At 43.6% G+C, this 15,878-nt stretch overlaps 1 protein-coding gene across 1 annotated transcript in view; it reads left to right on the top strand.

Annotated features, from left to right (window-relative positions):
- Prune2 (prune homolog 2 with BCH domain) overlaps positions 1-15,878 on the top strand; it is a 181,151-nt gene that overhangs the window by 125,541 nt on the left and 39,732 nt on the right. The window contains exons 10-11 of the mRNA XM_042665612.1: positions 14,382-14,461; positions 15,199-15,399. Of these exons, the coding sequence (XP_042521546.1) occupies positions 14,382-14,461; positions 15,199-15,399 (281 nt within the window). The remainder of the gene's footprint in view (positions 1-14,381; positions 14,462-15,198; positions 15,400-15,878) is intronic.

Below are 15,878 nucleotides of genomic sequence, written 5' to 3'. Positions count from 1 at the left end.
TTACAACCTAGCCCTAACATTTATCTCCCCTCTGGGACCTAGTAAGCAGAATAGATGAAGGGTGTGTAAGATAGAATCATAGAATCCTATGAAAGGCTATAGTGCTGTGAACTACAGGGATTTAAAAGCAAGTACATTTTGCCTTTAAATAAGGTCCAAATTGATATATCAAAGATGTAAAGGATGAGAAAAGAAATGACTGAGTCAGTTCTCCCATTGAGGTTAGCACAGAGCTGTGATTACCGAGCCCTCCCTCTGGAGAGTATGACATTAATCAAGTCTTGTGAAATTAGCTTGGTTGATATGATTACGCCCTGAGGCAGGGTACTTGTAAGAGTTTCCTCTCAGCCTTCAGGGCCCAAACTTGGGTCTCTCCCCCCTCCTCTCCCTCCCTCTCTCTCTCCTCCTATCCCCCCTCTCTCTGGCAAGGGTAGCAAGGCTTTCTGATAGAGGACATAATTGTTAGGACCACTGCCCTCCTTCCAGAATCCAATTCTCCTTGAACCAAGCTATGCCCGGCAAACAAGATGCTGTATTCATTTGTTGGGACTCCCATAACAAAGTACTGTAGAGAGGCTGGCTTAATCAATAGAAATCCTTTTTCTCAGATATTGGAGGCCAAGATTTAAGATGCTTCCGAGGTTGGTTTTCTCTGAGGCCCCATTCCTTGGCTTACCGATGGCCGCCTTCTCCCCAAGGCTTCTCCTGGTCTTCCTTCTGTGTGCTTGTGCACAACTTTCCTCCTCTAATCACAACACCTATCATGTTAGATTAGAATCCATCCTAATGAACTCACTGCAACTTAATTACCTCTGGGAAAAAGACCTATTACCATATGCACTCATATTTTGAGCTGTAATGAACATTTCACCAATGCGGTCGTGGGTGTATCGGTAAACTCTGACTGTTGTATGGTTGGTGACAAGCCCTCAACTCTCATACATAGCTTTTCAGTTTTCAGTGATGAGTCTTAAGCATTACTTCTGGGTTCCTCAATTGCTTTATGGACTCATAATTGAGTAGATATTTAGGTTGGCCTCAAATCTCTTAGGAATATTTATAGTAAAAGCAATAATAATGTTGGGTGCTGGTGACTGATGCCTATAATCTTAGCTATAAAGGAGGCTAAGATCTGAGGATTGAGGTTTGAAGCCAGCCTAGCCACGTAAGTCTATGAGACTTACTGTTATTTAACCACCAAAAACAAAACAAACAAGTGAAGGTGTGGCTCAAGTGACAGAGTACCATCCTTGAATGAAAAAGCTAAGGGACAGAGCTCAGGCTCTGAGTTCAAGACCAGCACGCGCATACAGAAAGAGAGAAAGAGAGAGGAGGGGAGAGGAGAATCGAGGAGGAAGAGGAAAGAGGAGAAAGAAGGAGAGGGAGGAGGAAGAAAAGAAAAGATTACTTGGTCAAAATGAGAAGAAAATGAAACAGACTTGTTATCTCCAGAGCCCTCCAGGGCATGTGCCAGGGTCGAGTGCATTGTAACGGGAGGATGCCATTTAGGGAGTTTTCCACATGTACTTGGCACAGAGCTGTTGGCACAGGCCCACGGAATTGGCCCTCTGGGTAAGGACTGTGGGAAGTGATGGCTTAAATATATCGCCCTAGCCTCTGTTTTGACTTGCTTCTCCCTAGACATTGGAGAACCCAGGTCCGAATGGCCCCTGTGTGTTTCCTGTCTGCACCACTCAGTCCTGTCAGCTCTTGGGGAACTGATGCAGATGGATTCCAGGAATCTGCCGGGATCTTGCCACAAGCCATTTCCTGGTCTTCTCCAGGAAAAGCTAAGGTCCAGAGGTGACAATCCAGTGTCCAAGAGGTGGCCCGCCAGCAGTGATTGTGCAGGACTGAAAAGACAAATATTAGAGGAAAGAATTAATGTTAGAGGAAAGAAAGCAAAGAACAACCAACCTACTAGGAAAGAAGTCCAGAAAATAAAAATGGGATGCTATTATTTCCAAAGAGACAGAACGCTGTGCATGTACCTGTGTGCGGTCCCCAAGCTCCAGTAGCTGGGCAGTGTGCTCAGCCCGGGAGTGTGTATGGCCAGCTGGAACACAGGGTGCCAGCTGCGCTCCCCTCCCAGTAGCATGATCCTCTGGACCAGTCTTACCTGCTTCCTTCACAGAAAGGATGCCAGCAGAAACAGTGTTGGGTTTGTGTGCGGCTCTGAGTTACAACACTTGCCTACTATGCTCAAAGTCTCAGGTTCCATCCCCAGCACCATCAAAACACAATAACAGCCAGGTGTCAGTGGCTCAGGCCTGTAATCCTAGCTACTCAGGAAGCTGAGATCTAAGGATCACGGTTCAAAGCCAGCCCAAGGCTCTTCCTACATATGAAGAAGTTAATACTAACAACTCAGTGGAATAAGAAAACTTCTAGATGGTGAGTTCACAAAAGAAGCACATAACCAGTACAGGGGTCTGTAAATCCAGGAGAAAGGCCTTGGAATAAGACAGTTCCACCAAAATCTTGATTTCGACCTAGCCTTCAAAACTGTTAAGAAAATGAATTAATCTTGGTTCAGCCAGCTTGTAGGACTGTAATGCACGCAAAGCCTCACATACTTTGCATCTGGATCTTTACAGAAAAACTCTGGGTCAGGGTCAGACCTAAGTGTCCTCCCATGGCCCATAGGCCAGCACAGAGGCCTGCTAGAACAGCAGCTAGCCGATATCCACGTGCGCTCTGGCCGCTCTCATTCTGGAGCCGTATTGTCCAGGGCATTGTGGTGATTCCACGTCTTAAACTCCTAAAGGAACGGACGTAGAACTGTGGCAGTACAGCCATTATCCGTCACCTTGGGGAAGGGAGGGCCGCTCTGTTGGGTTTTCTCCAACAGGAAGGTGGGGCTTGGAGGCAGCGGTAGACTGGTCTGCACACAGGATAAATGCCAGGTGGTGCTGAGCTGACGATGTGGGGGTACCAAGGGCCTTGGAGCCTGGGTGAGACCCGGGTGGGTGCTGGGGAATCCTCCAGAAGCTGGTGCCCTGGGCACTGAAGGCTGTAATGAGCACCCACCGCTTTTCTCCCTCCCCTCCTAATAGCCTTATTTTTTTTTCTTTCCCAAGCCCACTCCCAGGTGCTTCTAATAGCATCAAAGAGGAGTTCTTATTTCTTATTTTTAAATTTTATTTATTTTGTTATTTTTACTTGGTATTTTATTTTATATATTTTATTTGGAGACATATGGGTGACTTAATATCCCCGACTTACATTTCGAAGAAAGACTAACTTGTAATCAAAAGTCATTTGTTGGGAGTTGGCTGTGTGCGGTGGTGTGTGGGATGAGGCAGAGCAGTTTCAGATCTGAAATGACAGATTTGAAATCTGAAATCCTGTAGATTCCTAGCAGTAGGTGAAGAGCTATCTAAGCAAGGTTAGCTCAGGATGCTGGGGGAAATGAAGGGAATGAGAGAGTAGGCTTAGGGATGGAGGCTAAGTTTCAAAGGCCTCCTGAGCCTGCTAGAGCCCAGACTCTTTTTCTAGAGGCAGCTGGAATATTAAAAGGTTTTAAAGAATAGGGGAGCATATTTAGCAATGTAGGAGGAGGGAATAAGATCAGACAGATAAACGTGAAAAGATTTTTCCAAAGGCAAGCTTAAATGAAGGCATTATGTATGGGAGAGGATGGTGTCTATCTATAAGACCACCAAACCAACCAGATTGGAAAGAAAGAACAGTAAGAATGAGTGACAGCCTGAGACTCAGTGATCTATAGAGATAATCACTAGGCTAGTTAGCCATGCTATACAGCAAATTATCCCAAACTTAGCAGCTTAAGACAACACATATTTATTACCTTCCAGTTCTTGTGAACCAGGAATTCAACAGTGAAGTATGTAGGTGGTTCTGGCTTAGAGATGATGATGATGATAATGATGATGTTGATGATGATGATTGTGCTGGGACTGAACTCAGGGCCTGGGCACTGTCCCTGAGCTTTTGTGCTCAAGGTTAGCACTCTGCCATTTGAGCCACAGCTCAACTTTGGGATTTTTTGGTACCTAATTGGAGATAAGAGTCTTGTGAACTTTTCTGCCTGGGGTGGTTTTGAACCTCTATCCTCAGATCTCAGCCTTCTGAATAGCTAGGATTACAGGTGTGGGCCACCGATGCCCAGATTTAGGGTCTTTTATTAGTTGCTCTCATCAGCCATCTGCATGACTGGTAATGTGGAAGGATGCCTTCTAGGATATATCAATCCTATGAATGTTGGTAGAAGGTGTTCTTTCTTATGTTATGGAACTAGGATTGAAATAGGGCCTCACAAATGCTCAGCACATGCTCTGCCACTGAGCCATGCTCTCTGCCCCTCTGTGGTAGAAACCCTCAGTTCCTAGTCACTTGGACCTGTCCACAGGGCTGTTTGAATGGCTTTGCAACATAACTGGTGGCTCCCCTGGTCTGCATGATTCAAGAGTAAGTAAGCAGTCAGGCCCTGGTAGCTCACCCCAGTAATCCTAGCTACTCTGAGGATCTCAGAGTTCAAAGCCAACACAAGCAGGAAAGTCAATGAGGCTCTTATTTCCAATAAGCTATTCAGAAAAGGCCAGAAACGGTGCTGAGGTGCAAATGGTAGAGCATTAGCCTTGTGCAAAAGAAGCTCAGGACAATGCCCAGGCCCTAAATTCAAGCCCTCGCGCACGCAGGAGCATACACACACACACACACGCCCACGCACACACAAAATGCAAGCAAAGAGGAAACCACAAGGTCTTTAAAGAGCTACTCTTCAAACTTACACACCATCAACTCTACTTTATCTTGGTCTTTGGAAGCAATGTTCAGTCTACCTTTTAGAGTTAATTAAAATAACTTATCGACATTTTTTGGTGTGTATTCGCCAGTCTTGGGGCTTGAACTCAGAGCCTGGCACTATCTCTGAACTTTTTTGCTCAAGGCTAGTGCTGTACCACTTGAGCCGCAGCTCCACTTCAGGTTTTGGGTGGTTAATTGGCGATAAGAGTCTCATGGACTTTCCTGCTCAGGTTGGATTTAAACTGTGATCCTAAGATCTCAGCCTTCTAAGTAGCTAAGATTACAGGTGAGCCACCTACACCAGGTATAAACACTTTTTAAAAACACCACAATGTAGTTGTTTTGTTCAGGTGTTGGACTCAGTTTTGTTATATTGAGTTTTAGTAATCTCAGTTGAGTTTATCAGTTCCCTTTATAAACAAGTGTATGTTCCTCTCAAGGTATAATCATGTCATCTAATTCCATCTTATAGCAACAACAAAACTACACTGAAATCTTAGTATGGTTATAGAAAACTATGAAAGAGTAATATATAGTCTACAGTAAGAGGTAGTTTCTCATGCAACTCCAAGCCTACATTTACAATAAAATATTAAATCATTACCTGAAATACAAAATAAATTCAGTCCTCTCTCAATGTTCTTTAAATTTTAGTGTTTGAAAGATTCATTGTAAGAAACTGTGTACATGAATCCATTTATGAACTGGGCACTGGTAGCTCCCACTTGTAATCCCTGGCTTCTTAGGAGACCAGAGCTGATGATCACAGTTCAGAACCATCCTGGGCAGACTTTTATCTCCAATTAATCAGCAAAAGCCAGAAGTGGAGCTGTGCCTCAAGTAGTAGAGGATTAGCCTTGAGCAAAAATGCTATGGGACAGTGTCCAGGCCATGAGTCCAAATCCCAGCATAGACACTAAAAAAACAAAAGGAAAGAACAAAAAACAAAAAAAAAATGTTATATTCAGGGAGAAGTCAGCAACTGTTCTGATGGTGTAGAAAGTAGCTTTTGTCAACTCACAGATTTTTAGAATTCAACCTCTCCTAAGAAGCTTGCACTGTGTCCCTGCTGCTCTGAACCTCTATCTGACATTTGTGGGGATTTCTGAGTTCCCTGGTGAAAGTGGTATTTGGGTGAATGCTGCCTGCTTAGTTAGCTCTCTTTTCTTTGCTGTCCTGTCCTTTCCCTATGTCCATCCTGCCTTGTCTCTCCTGCCCATCTGGCTTCTGCTAGGACTCTTTCTGGCTACAATGCTGATCAATTCTGGGGATTGGAGTTGGGAAAGAACTGACGTGGTAGTGATCTGATTTCAAGGGCTTGACCTCCGCTTCCTGTTGAGGGACCTCTGGTCCTTGGTATCAGCTTTGGGAGCTGAGTGGGAATCCCTTCTGGTCTGGCTGGGCTCCGGTCTTGAGCAATGTGATAAGTGCTCTGGGAACTGCCAGGACCTGTACTGTTCTCTACGTCACTGTTTCTTTATCAGAACAGAATCCGGAACTGGCAATCAGCCAGCCTCTAAGCTAATTTATGCACTTAACAAAGAAAGCGGAAGCTTTTTTTTAATCTCTATTTCTAGAAAAAGTAACTTTATCAGACCTGCTTATCTTACTTACATAAGAGGAAGCCCGCAGAATTTGAGTAATTCTGACACAAAGGAACTTTCTTTGTAATTAACGATTGTCACAAAATACATCAGAGTAACTATCTGATAATTTTGCTAATGAACAATTAACTGCCTGTCCTGACTCGATTACCCGATGTCTTCAGAGCTTTGTTTTGCTTTGTTTTTCGGGAGCCAATCTTGGAAGGATGATTTTTACCCTATAAAGGGCTCTGGCTGCTACTGAGGTAGTGCCTATCAGGAAGTATAAGTATCTAGAAATGTGATCTGTGTCTCTGAGGGCCAATACCCGCTTTTCTGTTCACCTCAGAGTAAAGAGAGCCTGGCCTTGGGCCTGGCAAGTCCTGCAGCAATCCTACGTCTCCACATCCAGATGTGTAAAACAGACAAGTCTTGATTTGTACTATTCTAGGGACAACAGGGAACCTTGGACTACTGAGAAAAATGTTCTGTTTATAGGTCATTCTTTGTGCGGTCAGGCCTGTGGTCATGCTTTTGTTGGCTTTCTTTATTAAGAATTACATGCAGTCTCACGTGGGATCCAGTCCCACACTGGAGAATTCCATTTATACCGATGTCCTTCACTGGTTGGCATTCATGACTATTAAGGGACCACATTTGAGTTAGTATAAATAGAATGAAGACACCTAACAGCACTGTGTCTTCTCTGACTTAATTAAACAGTTGAGTGGCACTGTTAGCTAATACAGTTTATTTTCTAAAAATTAATTTAAAAATGTATGTGCTGGTACTGGGACTTGAACTCACAGCTTCAAGTTCTTGCTCAGCTTTTTTTGCTTACTGCCATTGCTTTATCACTTGAGTCATACCTCCACTTCCAGCTTTCTACTGGTTAATTGGAAACAAGAGTCTTATATTTGTCTGTCTGGGCCGGCTTCCAACGGTGAGTCTCAGATCTCAGACTCTTGAGAAGCTAGGTTTATGGACATGAGACCCGTGTGTGTGTGTGTGTGTGTGTGTGTGTGTGTGTGTGTGTGTGTGTGTGTGTGTGTGTGTGTGTGTGTGTGTGTGTGTGTGTGCCAGTCTTGGGGCTTGAACTCAGGGTCTGGGTGCTGTCCCTGAGCCTTCTTGCTTAAGGCTAGAGCACATTAGCCACAGCTCCATTTCCAGCCTTTTTGAGCAGTTTATTGGAGATAAGAGTCTCATGGACTTTCATGATTGGGCTGGCTTTGAACCGTGATCCTCAGATCTTAGCCTCCTGAGTAGTGTGCCCAACCTTACGAACTTCCTATCTCTTCCCCCTCCAGAATAGCTGGGACCACATGCATAAGCCTTCAAGTTTCTTTTGTAAGCAGCATGGCTTAAAGCCTAAGTGACAGGGCCCGCCATGACAACCCCATATCTCAGTGTTGTGGTTAGTTAGTTAGTTCTTTGGGGCATTAGCTCATGTTTCAGTCAGTAGATATTTTCTTGTTCTTCAGTGGATTTCCAGTGAATGCTACCTCGTAAGCACTACCAAGTGACCTCACAGTTTCCCTGGATTCTTAAGGTCATCTGTCTTCAATAACCTGAGATGAATTTTCATTTACTTTCTTGGTTTGGGCCTCTGATATCACTCAGGTAATACACACGGAGATATGCTTGGCACATAACTAGCATCTCTGAGTCTTGTAGCTGCCGAGATGTCGGGCAGATGATGCTTTGCATGGCCAGAGAACAGAATTTGCCCTCAGTCCCTTTTCTTTAAGAGAAGTTTCTTAAGGCCCATAGCTTTGTTTAGCAGTTCATGTTTATGGCTTATGCCCAGCCCCTAGAGAGCACATCTCCTGGGAGACAGTAGTAAGTTCTGGTCTAATCTAGAAATCTTATATGCTGCCTTCTCAGTATCTTCTTAGCAATGACATGTATGACACCTGGGAATTTCCCTGGATTTCTTTTTATTTATTTATTTTTAATTGTTATTATAAAGGTGATATGCAGAGAGGCTACAGTTGGCATAAGTCAAATAAAGAGTGCATTTCTTTTCTTTTCTTTTTTTTTTTTGGGTCTGGTCATGGGGCCTGAACTCTGGGTCTGGGCGTTGTCCCTCAGCTCTTCAGCTCAAGGCTAGCGCTCTACCACTTGAGCCACAGCACCACTTCCGGCTTTTTTCTTTTTGCTTATGTGGTGCTGAGGAATCGAACCCAGGGCCTCAGGCATGTAAGGCAAGCGCTCTACCACTGAGCCACCTTCCCAGCCCCGAGAGTGCATTTCTTTTGGACAGTGTCACCCCTTCCCTTGCTCTCCCCTGATTTTCCCTTCCTTTCCCCACCTACAAGTCGTAGAGTTCATTCTCAGTGTAGTGTCTAGTGAGCCACTGCTGCATTTGTTCACTGTTTGTCCTCCATTTCTGTGCCCCAGTTGTCCTCCCCCTACCCCAAAGACAGGCACAGGAACAAAACAAAAAAAGAGAAGAAAACCTGGTTTCCATGTTCTTGGAGTTCCTTTCGATAAATATTACTTTATATGATCAGAGGCACATAGGCATGATGCCTTTGCATAGTATCCTTCTTTGGTCCCTGTGTGTGTGAATGCCTAGAGCCCTGTATAATTTACCATGTCCTGGTATATTTTAGATCTAGCTTCTGTATATGAGAGCCTGGATTCTTTCAAGTTACCTTTGGTTTTGTTTGTTTTTTTACCAGTCCTGGGCTTTGAACTCAGGTTCTGGGCACTGTCCCTGAGCTTCTTTTGCTCAAGGCTAGCACTCTCCCACCTGAGCCACAGCACTAGTTCCAGCTTTTTCTGTGTATGTGCTACTGAGGAATTGAACCCAGGGCTTCGTGCATGCTAGGGCAAGCACTCTATCACTGAGCCACATTTCCAGCCCTCAAGTTACCTTTGGATACTCTGTTTCCTAGGGTTTTTTTTTTTTTTTTTTGGTATTTATAATGAGGTAGTAGTCTCATTTTATGGGCCAAGATACATTCTGTGAATAGTACTAAACCCTATATATGCATGCTATGTTTTGTCTCCTATGTTCGTGCCTGTGATAAAGTTTTTCGATCAATTAACATCAATAACTGGCAATAAAAATAGAATACTTACAATAATATGTTGGAATATAGTTCTTTAAAACTCACAGATTCTTTATTTGTGGAATTATCCATTGAGTATTTTCAGATTGCAGTTGGCTGCTGGTAACCGAAGCAATAGAGACTAAAGAAGCTATGGCTATGGAGAAAACAGTTGAGGGCATTCTACCCACCAGCCACAGCACAGACTCCTTCCTCTCTCTGTACTCTTAGCAGAGAGAAAGCTACAGAGTGAGATCCCAGAGTGCTCTCTCTCTCTCAAAATTAATAGATATTTTTTATTAAATTTATGTGACCATTTATTTAGGTGTGCAGTTGAAGTGTCTATGGACACTAGTATAACATCCTCTCGAAGTAATTGTACTGAAATCAAGTGATGACAAATGAATGAAGGGAGGGGGAAAGAGGCGGTGGGGGAGAATGAGGAAGGGATGGCGCTGATCAAGAAGCACTGACCACTGAGACCCCTTTGTACAACCTTTTGAAGTTCAGAAAAAGAAATGTAACTAAATAAATCAAACGCCAATTTCAAGGAAAAGTCATAAGTAAACTAAATAAGCAATCAGTGACTCTCACCCAAACCATAAAGGTGATATATTAACATTCATTCATTGAATATATGAAAGCGTTCAATGCCTTTCTGAGCTTTGATCCCCATTCATAAAAATCATTCTTCCGGGCTTTAGCAACCCAGACTACAAGACATCCATGTAGGACTTGATTGAGAATGTTAGGCAAGGGGTTATCAAAATTGGGAAATAAACTTTCGAACATAATGTTGAGTCAGATACTCCCTGTGACGCACACAATAAAAGCTAACTGTGTACCAGGGGTGGAGAAATTTTCTTCTGCCAAGAGCCATTCAGACATTTATGACACCATTTATGGGCACATGAAATGATCAAGCCAACGAGAAGCATCTGTATCTGTTCCAAGAACCAAGTGACTTCTTGGACCTCCTGTGGCTGGACATCCCTCACAGAAGCACACGTAGGAGACATAAACACTCTCATAAACAGACAGGACAAAAATTCATTTCTTATTCACAGAGCCAGTGAGCTTCAGGCGGCTTCTGTGCTCCTCACGGGCACTGGGCACACGCCCAAGGGAGACATTCCTAGCCATGGAGGCAAGAAGGCAATATCCCTTCATCCATTCACTCCTGCGTCTCCTGCTCAGAGGGATGTCCGCCACTTCACTGTCCTTGATTAGCCAAAGCAGGTTACGTGGCCACTAAATCCCCAGCAGGCAGAGAAAATGCAATATTACTATATACTCAAAAGGCAAAGAGCTGGGGAAAATCGGTGAAAATAGAATAATATTACAACACTATCCAGCACAGAGGTCATGAAACAATTCTGACACGTCCTCTAGATGGAGACATGTCTCTAGTTAGGCCATACTAGAGTTAGGGTTGTGTCTTCATTCCTCTACCCCACCTCCGCTAGCCTCTGCTTGGCTCTACTCTGTCACTAGAAAGCCCAGATTAAGTATGTGTTACAGGTGGAAAAGACAACCTAGCCTCGGGACTTTTCATCACGCTACCAACTACCTTGTTTGGTTTGGCCACTTCATTCTACAGATATTTATGAGCATGCTGTATGCATGTGTTTGCAGTGTTTTCAAAGGGTATGGCTGGGATTTCTCTCAGATTTGCTTCGTCCTTAGGGTTTCCTACCAGCCTCCATAGCCTTTTCTGATATCCATGGGCTTGGGAGAGAGTCGTAGCCTTCAGTCCTTTCCTTCCCCAAGGACTGCCACCACTAGCTTTCCAGCACCTTCTTCACAGAGTGTCTGTGTTGTGCTGAAAGGAGTACTGAACATCCGAGAGTTTGGGGCCGTTTCCAGGCTCTGTGCAGATTTGTACAGCTGTGAAATACTGTCCTACCTGGCCAAATGCCTAACTCATGCTGACCTTAGTAATGTGTTGTCTAACGGTGACACACTCTTGCGCTCTGCTTTGGATATCGTTTTTAAATGAAGGGGGATGGAGGATCCTGAAAGTCAGGCCTTGGCTCTTCTGTGGATCATATTTCTTCCCCATAATCACTGCACTATTGGGTATTTATAATAATCAAATCACACATACAAACATAGTTGGCTAACCTTAGATTTAAGTAGCCTGTCAGTAGGAATAAGGGGATTGATTGTAACTCAGAGCAGAGCCAGGATCTCCTGTCCAGGGTTCCTGTGGTTATTCCACAACGTGGCCAAATATTTTTTTAAAAATCTGTGAAATTGATGCTGATTTTATCTGTTCATATAAATCACTTTCCTGTTTACTTTGAGGGTAAGGCATGAGCTTTGGGGTGCTGTGTCAAGGCCGTAGGAATCTGATGTCTTTGTTTCACTGACTTTTAGACAGAGGACTAGAGGAATAACACAAGTGCATTTAGAGTCTTTCAGGTGCAAACTTTCAGCTCAATGTGTGTTACCGGGTACTGGCTTGTACTGAGTGCTGGATACTGAGTCAGACCCCTCGGGACTGGCTTGTACTGAGTGCTGGATACTGAGTCAGACCCCTCAGGACGCAAAGCACTACCATGATAATCGATGATCGTTTTCTTTAAATGCTCATGTTCAGCATGCCTCACTCTCCTTTAATGGATGAGAAACTGAGGCAGAAAAAAAAGATGAAATAACTTACCATCTAGCTCACAGGATGTATCAGAACTAAGGGGTTGAAATCCAACTGCTCTCAACCACATTAAGTAGAATTGGGTCATGAAAACAAAAGAAACAAAACAAAAAAACCCACAACACCTGACAAACTTCTGTAGCTTTAGAAACTGCCTCCCATCTCTGAGTTCCAGGACTTGCAGGACTGGGCTCAGCCCCAGCCTTGCCACTGCATTTGGTATTCTCTCACCTAGTAAACACAGTGCAGCTCTGTGTGACAAAGGCTGTCTTGTTCCTGCTGATGTATTACTGCCTTGCTTTGCTGATTCCTTACTCACTTGCGTGTATGTGTGTGTGTGCACGCTGGGGCTTTATGCAAATATTCTATCCCCAAGATACACTCCCAGACTTCGCTGTCTCAATGATAAGGTGCAGGTTTAGTTTATAAGACCACACAGGGGCAAAACCATTGGCACTCTATGGAGAAAAGAAACTCCCTTTGTTAGGCTTCTGTTACTGCGACAAAATATCTGTGATTACCAACTTACAAGGAGAAAAGAATTATTCTGGTTTATGGTTTCGGTTTACAGACCATGTTCCAGTGGCAAGGCAAAACATCATGGCACCTGCTCATTGAGCAGCAAAGAAGGGGGAAAGGGGAGCTACTGTTTCAATATTCCTTTCAAGGTCATGTACCCAATTACCTAACTTCCTCCCACTAGTCCCCTCATCTGAAAACTTCCACTACCTCCCAATGGCTTCATAGGCTGGTGATCATGTCTTGAGCATATGGGCCTTTACGGACATTAAAGAGCCAAACCATACTATTCCCTGGTGCTGTGGTCATAAAGAAGCCTGTAGAGTAGGTAGGTAAGACACGGGCCCTTCGCTTCATGGGAGCAGCTCTGAAATGTGCATTTCAATCCATCATCTCAGTTCCACTATGAGGAAGAGGAAAGAGGGTCTGCTTTGTTCCTCTATTCTCAGCACTCAGGCACTCAATACATATTTGTTGAATAAACAAGCAAGTGCAGTTATCACTAGACACATAGAGTTTATTTTATTACCATAGTAGCTTTTTTATATCAAAAATATTTGACTTGGATCTTTGAGAAGTTGATCAAACTCAAACTGGGAGAACCAGACATACACCGAGAAAAGGTTCAAGAAACAAAGAAAAAGAACTAAATGTGGAACTTCAACGTAAAGTTAGCATGTTTAAATTTAGGTTAGTGCATTTGTCATGAGGAATCACCCTAGATGGTTGAAATTATATGGGAGCTAACAAGAAGAAAATTACAAATCATGGTCCTTAAGGATTTACTGAATAAGAGGCAGGGAATAAAAATAAGTCAAGATAGCTGTGACTCAGGTCTGTGATTCTAGCTCCTTCGGAGACTAAGATCCAGAAGGATAATGTTTCTAAGCCATCCCAGGCAGAAAACTCCACTTCACTTAACTTCTCCAATTAACTTCATCTCCAATTAACCAGCTGGGATGGAGGTATGGTCTAGTGGTAGAGTGTCAGTCAAGGAAGCAAACTGAGCAAGTGGGAGGCCCTGAATTCAAACCCTAGACTGACCAAAAAAAAGGGGGGGCGGGGAGAAACTCATGGTCTACAGTGGTCAACATACTAGAAGAGCATATGGATTGGTCAGGATTTTCTCTACCTTGTCCTTTTCCCTGCATGTATCTTACCACGTAACCTCATGCAAATGAGCCTGAGACCATTACTGAGTAGAGACAAGAGATGGCACATTGTCGCCAGAGCCTCTTCACCAGTACATGCCCCCTGTGAATGTTTAAACCTCCAAAGAAATGGAGCAAAACAGAATTAGCTCATATATTCACACGTCTGTTCATATATATTTTATGTACATAAAGATATGTACACATATCCATCCATACATAAAAAGATTTTTATATCATATGTGAAACATACACAAGTATATATGCTCATATACGTAATGTATATATAAAATATTGTATCATACATGTATATGTATGATGTTTGTATATATTTATATTTGAAAATGCATATTAACTACACCCCAAATTCTATTACTGTTAAGTGTTTGCATTTCCATCTTCTCCAGTTTTACTTGGAATGTATTTACTCAAGTGTGCTGGTAGGGAAAGTGACCATACATGGTTGAAATTCGTGTTCATGGCTGTCATGCATGGTAACTGCAGAAACTATTCTAATGTGAGGTCATATATATATTTGGGTCACCTTAATTGCACTGGAAATGTCCTAGAATCTTTGGGTTATCTTTTCAGTGAAAATCAAGTCTATGCAATCGTCCATGCTCTCTCTTTCCTCTCTTTCCTCCAGACCCCTGTCAGACGATGTAGGAATGGACCTCCCCTTTGAGGCAGGAGCGCTGAGTCCCAGCTCTGCAGACATGAGGCCGGGTGAGAGGAGCATTTGCTCATTTTCTTCCGCGGTATTCTGCATGCAAACATTTTCATTATTCACCAAGAGGGCCATTTTCTCTGCATTCAGTGTGTGATCTCAGTGAAGAGGGGGAAAAAAATGTGTGAGGAAGAAGGTGTCGGGCTCAATTTAGTTCGTTTCAGAGATGACTTGAGTATTGAAGTTCCTTATTTGGGTCACTCGATCTCTCAGACCCCAGCTTTATCTGCCTGTGTGTTCAGTCTGTGGGAATTGGCTTACGGCTAGCACTCAACCACGTTGAACCACAGCACCACTTCCAGTTTTCTGGTGGTTAATCGGAGATGAGTCTCACAGACTTTCCTCCCTGGGCTGGCGTTGAACCACAATCCTCAGATTTCAGCTCCCTGAGTAGCTAGGATTACAGGCATGAGCCACCAGCACCTGGCTCAGTAATCTTTTAAACCACACCAAATTGGGGCTGAGGATGTAGCTGAGTGGTAGAGGGCTTGCCTAATATTTGCAAGGCCTTGGGTTCAATCCCTAGTATGCAAAACAAGAAAACCCTTCCTACATACTCAAAAACACCCTTATACTGGGAAGGTTTAACCCCAACACATGCTCAAAAGAAATTTGAAATGCTTATTTGTGACTTACTTGATTCTTTCTTTGCACAGCAGCTCCTCCTTGGTCAAGGAGATTTTCAGTGCCAGCCCTGTGTGTAGTCTAATAACGTGGCTATTATTTCCTCCTATAGAACCTCCTAATTCTCTGGGTCTCAATGGCACTCATCCTCGGAGAATCAAACTCACAGCGCCAAATATCAATCTCTCTCTGGACCAAAGCGAAGGTTCTATTCTTTCTGATGATAACCTGGACAGTCCAGATGAAATTGATATCAATGTCGATGAACTTGACACCCCCGATGAAGCAGATTCTTTTGACTACACTGGTCATGGTAAGTCACTAAGCTTTTGAGACTAAATAGCTTGCAAATAAGCCTCTTATTTTTGTGCCACTGGCTCCTTTCTGTGATTTCTAGATGCTTCTGTTTGCATCTCTGTCGTAGGTGTCGAGGACAGAGAGTGTAGACCATGATCTCTCTGTCTCATGAGCAGAGGTTGCTCCTTCCTTCTTACCTTCCTTGCTTTCTTTCTGTTGGTTGTGGGCCCTGAACTCTGGGCCTGGGCGCTGTCCCTCAGTTCTTCAGCTCAAGGTTAGTGCTCTACCACTTGAGCCACGGTGCCACTTCCTGCTTTTTCTGCTTATGTGGTACTGAGGAATCGAACCCAGGGCCTCACTCTTACCACTGAGCCACCTTCCCAGCCAAGGTTGCTCATTTCTAACTGTTGCTCTTTTGTTAACCACATACTCTATGCCAGGCCTTGTGCTAGCACTAGGGGATATGGAAAGTTTGTTACAGGTCATGGTGTAGAA

Source organism: Dipodomys spectabilis, unplaced genomic scaffold (genome assembly GCF_019054845.1).
Source record: "Dipodomys spectabilis isolate Male_0828 unplaced genomic scaffold, ASM1905484v1 ptg000335l, whole genome shotgun sequence".
NCBI classification, from domain to species: Eukaryota; Metazoa; Chordata; class Mammalia; order Rodentia; family Heteromyidae; genus Dipodomys; species Dipodomys spectabilis.
The sequence above is the reverse complement of the archived record's forward strand: the minus strand, read 5'-3'. Positions and strand labels throughout refer to the sequence as shown.